A 16,234-nucleotide genomic window follows, 5' to 3' on the forward strand; every position below is an offset into this window, starting at 1 on the left:
TATTAGGACAGTCCTTTTAACCCTTATAGAACGCATATCACCAACACTTTAAATGTCCTTAGAGGGGTGTTATCAGAGCCGGCCCAAGGCATAAGCGTACTAAGCGCTTGCTTAGGGCCCCGCGGCCACCAGGGGGCCCCCAAAAGCAATTAACAAAAAATTCTTATTTTTTATTTTTTGCATGTACGAGTCTGAGTCAGACTCGTACATGGCAGTGATTAGTATTAATAACAAAGTCGGCCATCAGATTTCTTACAGTGATGTCATAAATGACTTTGCCTCCAGAAAAGCCAGGAAGCACAGGTTTTAAGGAGTGGGTGGAGTGGTGTGGGTGGTGAAGAACAGAGGAACACAACTGTGATGTGATGGTCAAATGTGTGAATTAAGGACCTTAATTTAAGGTAGTTTATTTTGATTTTTTCCCCCAAATTTTTTTGCACATCGTTATGTACATTTACATAGTTTTAATATGTAGTAACTTTATATTTGTTTATAAACCGTTATGTTACCTTGTTTCTGGTAACTCTGTTCATTAATATTATTTAAGTATTTGCTTGATATTTAATTTAATTATGTTGTTTTTTGTACAATTGAATTTGTTCCTTTTTATATATATTTAAGTGATTTTATTGTTGCACTTTATTGTTTTTCTTGCACTACGAATTATTTTTGCACATTGCTGTTTCAGGTTTTTGTTACCTAAAATAATAAAGTGAATCAGAATCAGCTTTATTGTCCAGTTATGTTTAACACACATGGAATTTAACTTCAGTAGACTGTGCTCTCTTTGTACAAAGTAAACATTAAATATGAACAATTACCTAAAAATATAAACTAGTAATTAAAGACTAATATGTACAAGACTGATGAGACAAGATGACACTTTTACTGTAAATACAAAGCTTTATCACTTGGACTGTTCAACCCCAGGCCACTCTTGTAGCTGAATGTTTTCTACATTTTAAGATTAGGAACCATATGTGGCACTCTGGACATCATTTGTTCATTCATTGGTATTATTTATGTTCTTAACTGGGCCACCCCCATATTTTTATAAATGACATGTCATTTGTAAAGACATGCCAGGCTGACAATAGGATAATGTAAACAACACTGCCAGAGCCGCAATGAGTTTATAGTAGGTGTGTGAATGATCAACAATCAATATTATTGGCAGAAATAGAGGGCCCCAAAATCAAATTTTGCTTAGGGCCCCATGGAGGCTTGGGCCGGCACTGGGTGTTATACAAATTTGTGTTTGGCTTTAACACATTAAGGGCCGAATTGCTTAAGGTTGAAGGTACTAAAACACACGCAAAGCGGATCTACTCAACGTGTGCAAAGTGGATTGCGTCTGTTGAGAGCAATCTGTTTTGCGTCTCTGTTTTAATTAATATGCAAAATATATGCTGATCATCAAAACCCCCACAATGCTGGGAGAGAGAAGATGCAATTATTATTATTTAGCACACGCAATGTGATTTATCAAAACTCATGACCGTTTTGCGAGCACGGTTTTGCGTTTTATTTAGCATGTGTAAACTGATAGTTGTACATATGCCTGCGGGTTCAGTGCTCGCGCTGCACAGACAGAGGATGGACAAACGAGAATCCTCCATCCTACGTGTGTTTGTCAACATTTTGGACGGCCAGAAAATTAGACATATCGTCTATTAGGCAACACCAATTTGTAATTGTATATTTGCTAGAGGACTTAAGGGGCTGATTTAAAAAAAATTAAATTTAATGCGTTTTGGTATCCCGCTTTGGTATTTTTTTAATGACGTTCGTTTTTTTCACATAGAATATATGTTATTAAAATATGTTTTAAACATTTCTTTATGTACCTATTTTTTTGGGCCTCTCTCCAAAGAGCGCACCTTAGGTGTTAAAAAAAAAGTGGTTTCAATGTAGCTACACTGCAGTACTGCTTCTAAAATGCCCAGAACAAGTAGTACATGTCTCCTGCATGTTTGAAAACATATCAAGAAGCCACAGGTAGGCATGAAGTATGACATTTGGTGATGCCCCGTATAGTACTTGCGATATCATCATTTAAATTAGGCGGTCTCCACCACTTTACAATTGTACACATAGTCTTAGTATATCACAGCCCAAATTCAATTACTTCATTAATGTATATCCATATCTTGTTTGGTGGCACAGTCTGACCTACTCGTCTTAGATGACTTGGTGACGTCATTTTCTCATCCTAATACATCTTAATAAAGCGACATTTTCCATTAACCTCAGTAAACTCGTCTGTTTTCTTAAGATGGATGTACTGGACGGACTGGGAGGAGGATCCTAAGGAGAGCAAACGAGGCAAAATTGAACGCGCTTGGATGGACGGCTCCAATAGAAACGTTTTCCTAACCAGCAAGACGGTGCTGTGGCCCAATGGCCTGAGCTTGGACATCCCACAGGGAATCCTTTACTGGGTGGACGCCTACTACGACCGTATCGAGATGGTCTACCTCAACAGCTCTGAGCGCAAGGTCAGAATCGTCAATCTAATGCCATGGCTTGTTAAGTTCATATTTCACTTTGATGTATTATTTTTAGGAGCCATATTAATCTACAAACTGGACTTTTGTATTTGCACAAACAATAAACAGTATTTAAAACCCTGAAGTGGATCCAAATGACCTTATTTGTCAAATAGCGGCGGGTCCAGCTGAGAATCAGGAAGCTTTTTATTTGTGTTTTTATGCTTGTTTGGTAATGGTGTCTTAAATGTTAACTGCCTAGATTTTCAGCGTCATTAGCTGGAAACAGGTAGGAATTAGAAGGAAGTTCATTAGCCTCACATTTTATCCTCTCCTCCCGCTTTCCTCACACGTACAGACGGTGTACGAGGGCCAGGAGCTGAACCACGCCTTTGGTCTCTGCCATTATAAACACTTCTTGTTCTGGAACGAGTACCGAAGTGGCAGCATTTTCAAGTTGGACACCACCACGGGCACTGCCACCCTGCTCCGCAACGAGAGACCGCCCATTTTTGAAATACGCATGTACGATGCTCAGCAGCAACAAGGTAAAGTCGGTGTCAACATACTGGCCTTTTCTCAGTGTGCGCTTTAGTGTTCGTTAAGTAACCTCACCTTCTTTTCCTGCAGGTTCTAATGCGTGTCGCGTGCACAATGGAGGATGCACCAGCCTGTGTTTGGCCATACCGAGCGGCCGGCAGTGTGCTTGTGCAGAAGACCAAATACTGGACCCCACTGACAACACCAGCTGCAAAGGCAATATATATACTCTGTTTCCAACTTTTGGTTAGAGAAAACAGGTGAAATAATTGCATTTGATTCAATGATTGACTGACTCATGACTCAACTTTAAAGTGGTGGGTGGGGTTGGACAAACGTACTGTATATTGATAACTGTATTGCAATCACTCCTACACTTTATACATTTACGTTTCACAAACCTTCATAATAGCGGTAGAAAGACTCCAAATTAGTTGGGAGAGTCTAAAGATACATTAGACATGTCACTTGATGAATCATGTGATCGCTCCTCTGCTTGTGATACAAAGAGCAGATAAAAACCTGCTGCTGTTGAAATTCTAGATAATGTAAAGATAGAGAGGACGAACCGTTGGGATTGGCCCAACGTAGCCGACGTAACCATGCATGTGCGCAGTGTACCCAACTATATTGCAATCACCCCTCCACTTTACATGTAAGTTTCACTAGCCTTTATAATAGAGAGGAGTATAAAGACTTCAAATTAGTTGACAAAGTCAAGACATACCATTTAATTATTTGATCGCTCCTGCATGTGATACAGAGAGCAGATAAAAAATTGTAGATGGCAAAATTGTAGCTCATGTACTCTAGAGACAAAATTAGTACGGTGTTGGGATTGGCAGGATATAACACAAACACAAGCACATATATTACAATGACTCCTCCCCATTACAGTTAGGTTTCACAAAACTTAATTGAAGAAAGCAGCAGAAATACTCCAAATATTCCTATTTTGAAATATTAAGTCCAAATAAAGACGTGTCATTTAATAAATGCGATCATTCCTCTGCAAGCGAAAGAGCAGATTAAATATTGTATATGTTGAAATTGTAGGTGATGTTGAGACAGAAAAGACATGCCATCCGGATTGACCCGAGTTGGAAAGGATTGGCCTGACAAAGCCAACACCAGCAAGCACACACATGCAGGGTAGCCAACTGAATTGTGATCACTTCTCCACAATACATTTACATTTCACATTTAATATAGAAAGTAGAAAGACTCTAAATTACTCAACGAATTCCAATTAAAGAACTGTAGTTTAATAACATTGTGTTTTTCTCCATGTGGTTCAAAGCTACAGTTTGCTCAAAGAAAATAAATAGGAGTCATACCTCTTACGTCTAATACACAATCTTTGTGGCTCACTGACAGCTCAGCTTGTTGACATTTCACAGCCTGTGTTCAGTTCCGTTTCCAGGAAATGAGCAGTGTTGCCTAAAACGCATTAACAAGTGACAGTTTTAGATAATTCAAAATTTAAACAGTATTACTAACCGTCTAGACTTTCACCACGGTTTATCATTATACCGTGTACAGTTACGTCCCTAGTAAAGCATTGCTATTGTTTTGTCCAATCTGTGCAATTTGTGATTATATGGAAGTTTGACCTATCCACTATGTGGTTTTTTTTATTTCGCCTCCTCTTATGGTCCACAGCCAACCCGTCCTACGTGCCACCTCCACAATGCCAGTCGGGGGAGTTTGCCTGTAAAAATAACCGCTGCATCCAGGAGCGCTGGAAGTGCGACGGCGACAACGACTGCCTGGACAACAGCGACGAGGCTCCTGAGCTGTGCCGTGAGTTGCCGTCCAGGCAATCAAACGCACACACACCCACACACACACATCAGGCTCATCTACTGTTGGTGCTAGGTCACAATACCCTTTGTAGTTTAAATGATGACAGTGAGTCTTAAGTAAAAGAGCAGAGCAGTAGTCTGTCATCCAGATGTAACACACCTACGTCTAAAACTCCCGTGACCTCTTTCTCACTCATTTCTCTCCAGATAACCTCTCACCTTTACTTTTCTTGTCTCTAATCCAGACCAGCACACTTGCCCCACTGAAAGATTCAAGTGTCAGAACAACCGCTGCATCCCACTGCGATGGTTGTGTGACGGCGACAACGACTGTGGCAACGATGAGGACGAATCCAACACCACCTGTTCGGGTTGGCAAACAAACAAATCCAAAGTGAACAGGCCCCCCTTGTGTACATATACAGTGCGTGATCCTGTGTTGTTTTTCAGCTCGCACGTGCCCACCTAATCAGTACTCATGTGCCAGCGGGCGCTGCATCCCCATTTCCTGGACATGTGACCTGGATGACGACTGTGGGGATCGGTCTGATGAGCCTGCCTCTTGTGGTGGGTCAATGTTGCCTAGGAGAAGTTAATGCACAGGTCCCGAATGGCCATTTAGGAATAACAACATTAATATGAATCAAATGTATGTTGAATCTTAATTGCACACAGATTGTTCAAATATAAAGTTGCGGCTTGGATAGATAGTCTAGGCCACCCTGACCAACAACTGGAAATTCAAATGATTTTTTATATTTTTCTTTTTTGGGGCGGGGGGATTGTAGTTTGAGAATGTATCGTGGGCCAATGAAAAATGAGCACCAGGCCGCAACCGGCACCTGGGCCGCACTTTGCGCACCTCTGCTCTACACTGTTTGTGCCTTACTTACACTGACCATTCACGCTTGTGCAATTCTTTGTACAATTCTGTATTACTGCAATTCCGCTGACTTTGTTAATTTTTCCAGTCCTATTTCAAATTGTTCTGTTTATTTCTATTTTGCAAGTCGGCGGCTATCATTTCGAACTTGCGAGAGGAGCAATCGAAATAAAAAAATAACAGTATATGTATTATTATTATATTGCATGTCAATAAACTCATAGGCGAGCAAGTGTGCCGTGGGTTTTTACTTAATGGATTATGTCAAAACATTTGGTTCTGTTTCTATTAAGAAATTTGCTGGTTATCATTAAGAACTAGCAAATTCAAATACTTGTTATTATTAGGGGTAATACACATGCAAATTTACTCACGAAAAGAGAAACAACGACTTTATGGATTATGTACAGTCTTTCTGTTTATTTCTATCTAGAAGTATATTGGTTATCATTAAGAACTGATTCAATATTCAATTCATTCTGTAACTCGGTTCGTGTGTGCATGACCACGAGGGATAATATACACGTGAATGTACTCGCGAGTGAGCAAGGCTGACTGTGGATTATGTTGAGTCTTTCTGTTTACTGTTTTAAACAAGAAAATATGTTGGTTACCATTCGGAACTAGCAAGGAGTGTTCACAACCATATTATTGTTATAAATAGGGGTAATATACATGCAAAAGTACTTGCAGGTAAGAGTGACTTTGTGGATTATGTTGAGTCTTTCTGTTTACTTTTTATTTTATCGGCTACCATTAAGAACTAGCAAGGAGCGATCACATTACATTCATTCTGTAACTCAAATTGTGTGTGCATGACCAATAAGGATAATATACAGTACAGGCCAAAAGTTTGGACACACCTTCTCATTCAATGTGTTTTCTTTATTTTCAGGACTATTTACATTGTAGATTGTCAGTGAAGGCATCAAAACTATGAATGAACACATGTGGACTTATGTACTTAACAAAAAAAGGTGAAATAACTGAAAACATGTTTTATATTCTAGTTTCTTCAAAATAGCCGCCCTTTACTCTGATTACTGTTTTACACACCCTTGGCATTCTCTCGATGACCTTCAAGAAGTCACCTGAAATGGTTTTCCAACAATCTTGAAGGAGTTGGCTCATCGAGAGAATGCCAAGAGTGTGCAAAGCAGTAATCAGAGCAAAGGGTGGCTATTTTGAAGAAACGATAATATAAAACTTGTTTTCAGTTATTTCACCTTTTTTTGTTAAGTACATAACTCCACATGTGTTCATTCATAGTTGTGATGCCTTCAGTGACAATCTACAATGTAAATAGTCATGAAAATAAAGAACCCATTGAATGAGAAAGTGTGTCCAAACTTTTGGCCTGTACTGTACATGCCAATATACTCGCGAGTGAGCAAGAGTGACTTTGTGGATTATGTTGAGTTTTTCTGTTTACTTTTTTAATAATAAAATATGTTGGTTACCATTAAGAACTAGCAAGGAGTGATCAAAATAAATCAAGTACATTATTGTTATCATTAGGGGTAATTCATATGCAAATCTACTCACGAGTGACCAAGATTGACTTTGTGGGTTATGTTGAGTCTTTTTGTCTCTTTTTTATTTAAAGACATGCTGGTTACCATTAGGAACTAGCAAGGAGTGATCACAGTACAATCATTCTGTGTGTGCATAAGCAATCGTGCCAGAGGAGAAGTGTACCAAACTTGAGCATACACAGGCCGAACATGCCAGACTTTTAAATGTTAAGCGCGCCCAAGCACGGTAAAAATGGCCGAGTGTGACTTCATTTTCATTCTGTCTTTGCTGCTTTCATTTCATGTCAGTGAGTGTTCAAAATGCTCTTATCTCTTTGTGTGTGCACAGCCTATCCTACATGTTTCCCCCTCACGCAGTTTACCTGCAACAATGGACGCTGCATCAACATAAACTGGCGCTGTGATAACGGTGAGTGTCACTTGTAGACTCACATTTCTTAGCGATTACTCTCTGTTTGGCTCTCGTTCTTTGTGTCACCATGTAGATGTCCTGTGTTTTTTTGTTTTCCTACCTGTGTTGTTGTTCTGTGTTGTTCGCCCACTCTGGTGTCTTCCGTTGGTTCTGTCTTTCAGAAAAGGATTGTGGTGACGGCTCTGATGAGTTGCATTGTCCGAACCTGGCCGGTTAGTGCATAGATCAACATGCACCGCAGCAGCAGCCGTGACGCTTGCCTAGCTGGTAGATTAGCCCGGGCAGGCTAACAGCAAACCTTTAAAGGCTGCTTGGCTTGAACATGGCTGACACCAATATCGCTTCTAATACCGCACAAAAGCTCAGAGCTAAATTAGATCAGGGAATTACTGAGTCAAGCAAAAATGTAGACAAGCTACTTTCATCAGGTCAAATGATCAAATTAATTTTCTAGTTAGATTATATCAGGATAAATGTTCTAACAGACAGGTTTGTATGAGGTAAGAATGTAACGGTACTTGTATTTATAGCAGGAATCATAGCCAAGGAGAAGTCAGAACATTTTGCTTACTTACTGTACCCAAAATTAACCGAAATGTAGCCTTAAAACTAAGGTACGTACCAAACCATGATTATGGCGTACCACTACAGCTCTCGTACGAGGTATAAACTGCTTATTGTGCTCTGCTTCCAAGCTCAATGTATCAGCGCTAGGTACATTCCCTCATGGTGCATGGTCTGATCTATGCAGTTTCTGTCATTTTTCAAACTCAAATACTCATAATTCTATTATTGTTCACTCTATGAAAAGAAGCATTTACAGTTTGGAATAATCAAGTGTCTCTCCACCCTCTTGCATTTTTTAGCACGCATTGTGACAGCGAATGTGTTCTTTTCAGACAACGACTGCGGGGACAACAGCGACGAGGCGGGCTGTAGTCATTCGTGCTCCAGCGCGCAGTTCAAGTGCAACAGCGGACGATGCATTCCAGATTATTGGACCTGTGATGGGGATAATGACTGCGGGGACTACAGCGACGAGACCCACGCTAACTGCACTAATCAGGGTGAGTATCTAAAAGCTGTTCAGACTTTGCGAGCCTTGGGGACTACTTAGTATTGTTTGCTTGAACACTACTGCTTGGCTAGACATCTTAAAATAAAGTCCGCAGGTCTGCCAACGATCCATCCGTAAGTCAGCGACTGATGATTTTGTTTTTCTTCAACGAATAGGCATGATGTTGATGTTAAAAGGTTACTGTTTTGTTAGATCTATTAGCTCATGCTATGCAGCTGTGCTACTGTTGCTAATATTTTGTTTAATTCATAACATGGATTTAAAGTATTGATACATTTTAAAGGCGTTTTCTTAAAATGTTATCTAAATTCCAAATTGTCCGATCTCTGCGGTGTTTGATGTTAAAGATGTTTATTAGGAAAGTAGCAAAATGTATAATCTTGGAAGCTCGCTTAACGAACGATTTGATTACGTAAAAATGTAAAGATGTGATATTATTATTGTTGAATGTGCTCAAAAAGTGCTTATACGCACACTAAAAATACATTTTAACCAAGTTTAATGTCAAATAAGTAAATTGACACACAATATTCTTTCCTTGGCAGAATAAATATGATATATTGTGTTGGAATTATTAAGAGCCATATTATTGCTTTTTGAGTGTTTAAATGTGTTTATCTTCTTCCGTTTTAATATATCCATCCATCCATTTTCTACCGCTTTATATATATATATTTTTTTTTTTTTTTTTTTTTTTGTCCTGTCCAGCTCCTCAGGCAAATTATATAGTTGATGTAGATGCCCATATCGGCTGTTCAGATTTACTTTACAAAAGAGAAGTGTAGGATACTTCTCTTGTTAGCTTTTTTGTATTTGACTTTATTAAATGTATTTGGTGCAGCCGGGCCGGAGCAGGAGGGGATAGAATGAGAAAAAAAGGAAGACAGAGGGGGATATTGTGGGGACGGCGTGGCGAAGTTGGGAGAGTGGCCGTGACAGCAATCTGAGGGTTACTGGTTCAATCCCCACCTTCTACCATCCTAGTCACGTCCGTTGTGTCCTTGAGCAAGACACTTCACCCTTGCTCCTGATGGGTTGTGGTTAGCGCCTTGCATGGCAGCTCCCGCCATCAGTGTGTGAATGCGTGTGTGAATGGGTGAAAGTGGAAATAGTGTCAAAGCGCTTTGAGTTCCTTAAAAAGGTAGAAAAGGGCTATACAAGTATAACCATGATATTATAATTTGGCAGAGGTGGGACCAAGTCATTGCTTTGCAAGTCACAAGTAAGTCTCAAGTCTTTGCCCTCAAGTCTCGAGTCAAGTCCCGAGTCAAGACAGGCAAGTCCCGAGTCAAGTCCAAAGTCAAGACTGGAAAGTCTCAAGTCAAGTCCCAAGTCCTGCATTTTGAATTTCGAGTCCTTTCAAGTCCTTTTAACCACAGACTAATATATTTACACAGATTGTGTATGCTTTTAAAACGCTGTATTTATTTATTAAAACAAGTGCATTTGAAATTGCAGGAAAAAAAATAGTGCTGACATTGCACTTCATAATAGCACTATTATCCAGTCATTTTAAACATTTAACTCATTCCTTTACAGAATAAACACATTTGAAAAAACAAGTGCAACTGTACTTATTTGCACAAAAGTGTTAACATTGTATTTCCTTGGCACATTGCATTGTAACTACCGGTAGTTCCACAGCAGTTTCTATCCTGTTCTTACCTTATCTCATTGATCTCATCTCATACTGTATGTGTGTTGATGTGTGCGTACATATGAAAAACATAACAAAAACATGAACAAAACAATGAACAGAGTTGTACTTTTTAGATGTCAGGGCCCTATGCAATATGTTCACATATTCTTAATATAGTATACATTTTAACTGACCTTTATTTGACTATGTTTGTGTTTTTGTAGGTGGCTAAAATACGCGGTGCTGCTGATCGCCGTCTAACGTTACGTTACTGTGTGTGATACATTCACTAACGTAACGTTAAGTATAGGTACCTCATGCAACCCTGCTTAAAAAAAATCACTTGACAAAAAGTATGAATAAGGTAGCGAACTGCAGTAGACGCAACATATTGCCGTGTTTGCGATGACGTTATAACCATAGACATCTTATAAGTCGACGCAGCATTGGCTGCTGTGACACGAGCAATTTGGCCGCCATCTTGAAGTGGTGATGAGGAGCCGGCGAGCAGCCTAAACTGACAGTTGACAGGTAGAAAACAAAGATGGTGTTCAGCGTTTTCCAACTCAAATGAGCGAACTGTTGAAAATAGAAATCGGGTGATTACTTTTCACAAGTAAGATTTAACATTAATGTACTATTGGTTGTATTTTATGAAAATAATATTACCACAGAGTTGAGAAGGAGCAAAGATCTTTAATATTTGTATGTGAAAATCACAAAGAAATCTTCTGGGGGAGGATGACCCCCCTACATGGGTTTGGTTTACAAACTTTCAGCCCCACCTAAAACAAAATCCACCAGCCGCCACTGATTATGATGCATTCTCATTTTAGGCAAAATATAAGACAATACTTTCTTAACAGTATAATTGTAACCAGGAATAAGTCTTCAAGTAACAATATTCAAATACTAACATTGTTGGGTAAGACATAATTTGGTTTTATTCTGAATCCAGTGAAACAGATTGGTGGTTTTAGCTGATATAAAGACTTACAGGTGTTTATTTATGTTTATGTTGAAGTATTTGGCAGACGCTTTTATCCAAAGCGACATACATAAAAAATACATATAAAACAATGACTGTAAACATGATCATTTAAGGGAAGAATGTAATACAAAATATCAATACAAAGTGTCAAGACAGAATAAACTCTCTGCTGCTGCAGCAACAGAGATACAGTCTATAAGATATATAGATATCTAATGTATTCATACATTGTTTATGTAGGATATACGCATGTATATATAACCTAATCATATTGTTTCTTCAATTTAAAAATAGCTGACCGTTTTTTTCCCCTTTCTCTGGGATTATATTCCCAGTTTTGATCTCGGACGTCTGGTCACTTATAGCGTATAAGAATATTATATTACTGTTAAGCAAACTATGAATAATAAAACACGCCAAAACATGTGTCCTTTATCATAGCTACACATATAACAAAAAAGCGCGTGAAAATCAGTGGTATTCAGTGAGGTAAAATGAATTAAATGCGCTGACAGTTCATTGCTCCTGCCAAATGAATTGCACTAGTGGAGCGGATCACCACTCCAAGATGGCGGCCCCGCGTCTCGTCTGCGCCTGTAGGCAGTAGCGCGCGATGCTGCGTACCCTTATAAGATGTCTATGGTTATAACGTTAGCAGTGAGTTTACAGCCTCACTGATTTAACTACACAGCAAATAAAAGTCATGTTACTTAGCCAATAAACGTTAGCTTACATTCAAAACTTACCCTTCTTTGTGCATCTTCAAATGTCAAACGAAGTTGGAAGTTGTTACGTCTCCGTCTATAATATTCGAACTGCATGATTTGCATAGGGCTATTCGTTTTTTGTTGACCGAGTCGTAGTTTTAATACCCGAACGAAATTAACTTTGGCATAATTGTTTCTCACTGCCGCATTGTTTGACAATTCTTCTTCATTGGTTGTCCTGCAATTTGATTGGATGAGAGCTGTGGGATGAAAACAGCGTAGATCTAATTTGATTGGCTGTTGTACTGAGAGCACACCAGCTGACAGGAACAACGCGCTGATAGACAGACGAAGAAAAGGAAAAATACGGAGCGGCGCGCTCCCAAATAACTTTTTAATCTTTGGGTTTTGGGGAAAGTAGCAAGTCATGTCAAGTCAAAAGTCACAAGTCCAAGTGAAGTCACAAGTCATTGATGTTAAAGTCTAAGTCGAGTTGCAAGTCTCTTTACATTTTGTCAAGTCGAGTCCAAAGTCATCAAATTCATGACTCGAGTCTGACTCGAGTCCAAGTCATGTGACTCGAGTCCACACCTCTGTAACTTGGTGCAGCCGGGCCGGAGCAGGGGGGGATAGAAAGAGAAAAAAAGGAAGACAGAGGGGGAAATTGTGGGGACAAGAGGGGGATTAGACAGAGAGACAAACACAACAACAATAAACACAACAATAACAACAACAACAATAGGGCAACATCAGCACGTACGATATGTACACATATGATGGTAAAAGTGATAGCAAAGAAGCAGTTAGCGAAATAAATAATAATACAGAAATGACAATGAGCATTTTTACACTACAAAAAAATAGGTTAAGCTTTGTCAGTGTGCCATGTGTTACCCAGTTTTCCTCTAGGGCAACAACGTTAATATATGTTTGATGAAACGTGATTCTTCCGTTTGAATTTATGACGACGTTAGAGTGTTTTTAATGATAAAGGCAGAATGAGGGGTTTATTTGAAATCACACGTGTTCACGTCCTGTTGTAGACACTTCCGTCTCCATGTATAGATCGATCACTCTGTTCTAAGAAAACACAACCTGGAGTATGAGTCACATTTGTAATGGGTAAATAAAATACTTTATTTAAGTCTTGTACTCATGTTAGCATTTAAAATAGTTAGCTTTTAGCCCGCTAGCTTGTTTTTCCAGTAAATTAGCATTACCACTGGTCCATTTATGAATGTGTGGTTATCAGTCATGGTTTTAGGGTAAATTTAGTTTAAAACAATATTACTAATTGCTTTTTCCAGTAAGTGAGCATTATCACTGTTTCATTTATGGAAGTGCGGTTATCAGTCATGGTTTTAGGGTAATCTTAGTTTAAAACAATATTACTAACTGTTTTTTCCAGTAAGTGAGCATTATCACTGTTTCATTTATGAAAGTGTGGTTATCAGTCACGTTTTTTTTTTGGTAATTTGAGTTTAAAACAATATTAGTAACTGCTTTTTCCAGTAAGTGAGCATTATATGCTATGTTGTGATTGTTTGTCATTAAACAGAAGCATAATGTCAGAATTTAAGACTTATAAAACTTTTAAGAGTTGCAGAAAATATCATTTGACCCTTAGGTAAAATACTGTTGAGTTAGTACAGTAGTTACCACTGTACTTTTGCCTTATTCCTGTGAGAATCTTGCGTGTGACTGATGCATTAGGTCAGGTGTTGGCAACCTTTACCACTCAAAGAGCCATTTTGACCCGTTTCACAAATTCAAGAAAACAATGGGAGCCACAAAACTCTTTTGAAATTTAAAATGAAATAACACTGCATACAAAGTTTTTTTTTTGCTTTGTGCTATGTATAAACCAGACACGCGGCCCGCGAGACGTTATTTTTTTTTTCACTTGCGCCTTAATATGAAAATGTAATGTTAGTGCGGCTTGCAAGTATTATATGGGGTGGGGTTTGGTGGTAGCGGGGGTGTATAATGTAGCCCGGAAGAGTTAGGAATGCATGGGATTCTGGGTATTTATTCTGTTGTTTCTGTTGTGTTTATGTGTGTTACGGTGCGGATGTTCTCCCGAAATGTGTTTGTCATTCTTTTTTGGTGTGGGTTCACAGTGTGGCGCATTTTAGTAACAGTTTTAAAGTTGTTTTATACGGTCACCGTCAGTGTGACCTTTATGGCTGTTGACTAAGTATGCCTTGCAGTCACTTACGTGTGTAGGGCAGAGCTCGCATACAACATGTCACTGGACCGGCACGCAGATAGTGTAAAAATGGTTGTTAAAGGCACTGCCATCACAGCACGCCCTCAATATTGTTGCCCCGGGAGATTTTCAGGAGAGGCACTGAAATTCGGAAGTCTCTCGGAAAATCGGGAGGGTCAGCAGGTATTAGCTGCGGGTTGCTGACCCCTGCATTAGGGAATGGGACTATCCAGCAGTAGCTGCAATGTGCTCAAGCAACCACCAGGTATCATCTGTGAGCAGATAATATGGTATCATCTCTTTCTCTTTCAAACGTATCAGGTCTATAGTGCAGTCTTCACTCACGCTTAAAGTGAAGGATGAGGCCAAATTACAGTGCTACCTCCTGTAGTGTCACTATCATAAAGTGTATATTATCATAAAGCTGGACACACTATGTTTATGTTTAACAACTTAGATACACAACTAGTGATTTGAGGACCATGCATCTAAATTATAACAACAAGAGAGCAGATATGCTAAATGACCTTTCTAAAAAAAAATTAGCGAGCAATACTAAGTTAAAAAGTACCTCATAGACGTGATAGCCACATTTACAGTAGCTCAGAAAAAAAAACGATGTTCGGACTTCCCAATTTGTTTTTTGTTTTTTACATAACAATGCCATTGTGGTGAAAGTCACATTTGTAGTCTGATTGCCACAAGCTCGGCAGATCATTTTAGCTAGCTACCGCCACCCTGCGGCAGAGTGACAGCAGAAGCAAACAAATGCCAGAAAAGCCAAACTGCAATAGGCACGCTGACATCGATTGGCCTAACATTAGCCTGCGGAAAACTGTTGTCAAAGCTGTATTTGTTGGAATATATTGATATTTGAAGGCCTTTTTTAAAAAATTCTCACTCTATAAGAAAAATACGGGACAAAGTGCGCTACTTGACAGCTCAATACGGAACACATACATTTGTCGGGACGGTTGGCCACCCTAGAGAACGGCACATTTCAATGGTTGAAAAAGTAATCTTTCAGCGTTTAAACACATGTTCTGTGAGAATTGCAATCTCTATTTAAAACAAAAAATGTTTTACTTCCACCTGTTCTGTTCTGTTCTATTGTATGTACTGACTTTCTCTTCTGCTGTTTGCTGGCTGTGTATACTTTAGTAGCACTAATCCACTAGAAAACAAGCTTATCTAAATCACTGTTACTAATGGCTAAATTACAGTCTAATAAATTGGAACCTTCGAGGGACATCTAAATAACAGAGTCACACCACTGCTTTTTAATGCGCGTAAGGAAAAGCTATAGCCTACGGCAAAGGCTGAACTTTTTAGCAGAATTAATCATCCCAGCAACCAGCGATGAATAATGATGAACTGCTCCTGATAACCACCGTCGTTTTCGCGTCCGCGTCAGGTGAGCACTGCAGACTACACGTGTTTTCATTGCCATTAAAAGACTGATGAACACTATTGTCACTGGCATTTAATGCACACAAGTTGTTGTTAGGAACAGACACATTTGAGAGTAGGCAGGACATCCAATAAAGCTTTGGCTCTGATGGAAAATATGCACCACTACTGAAACTGGGTGTGTGACACCAAGTTGTAATCTAAGTTCGATACGTACCTTGTCACGATAGTTTGGTTAATGTTTCACATGGTTTCCTCTTATCCACTTGTATTTGTCTGTTTCGGTATTTTACCGGTAAGACCAGAGAGACTGTGACAACAGAAGATGGTTTTCAAGCTCTGACTTCTCTTTGGCACTATCATTACCCACAGACTGCATTTGTTAACTTGAAGATGCATGGCTATATATAGCAAGTTATGGCAGTGTTTTTCAACCACTGTGCCGCGTTGTTGAGTGTCTGTACTGTCTAGAGCTCGGCAGAGTAACCCTGGGCCCCTAAGAAAAGGCATTAAAGCTTAGGGATGGCTATGCAGAA

The 16,234-nt window shown here is 39.3% G+C and overlaps 1 protein-coding gene across 1 annotated transcript in view; it reads left to right on the forward strand.

The window, feature by feature from the left end:
* The window catches only part of LOC133646090 (low-density lipoprotein receptor-related protein 1-like), a 64,988-nt gene that overhangs the window by 11,053 nt on the left and 37,701 nt on the right, over positions 1-16,234 (forward strand). The window contains exons 2-9 of the mRNA XM_062041088.1: positions 2,276-2,498; positions 2,848-3,037; positions 3,120-3,245; positions 4,692-4,832; positions 5,080-5,205; positions 5,285-5,401; positions 7,581-7,661; positions 8,564-8,731. Coding sequence (XP_061897072.1) covers positions 2,276-2,498; positions 2,848-3,037; positions 3,120-3,245; positions 4,692-4,832; positions 5,080-5,205; positions 5,285-5,401; positions 7,581-7,661; positions 8,564-8,731 — 1,172 coding nt within the window. The remainder of the gene's footprint in view (positions 1-2,275; positions 2,499-2,847; positions 3,038-3,119; positions 3,246-4,691; positions 4,833-5,079; positions 5,206-5,284; positions 5,402-7,580; positions 7,662-8,563; positions 8,732-16,234) is intronic.

This window comes from Entelurus aequoreus, linkage group LG01, assembly GCF_033978785.1.
Source record: "Entelurus aequoreus isolate RoL-2023_Sb linkage group LG01, RoL_Eaeq_v1.1, whole genome shotgun sequence".
Taxonomy (NCBI): Eukaryota; Metazoa; Chordata; class Actinopteri; order Syngnathiformes; family Syngnathidae; genus Entelurus; species Entelurus aequoreus.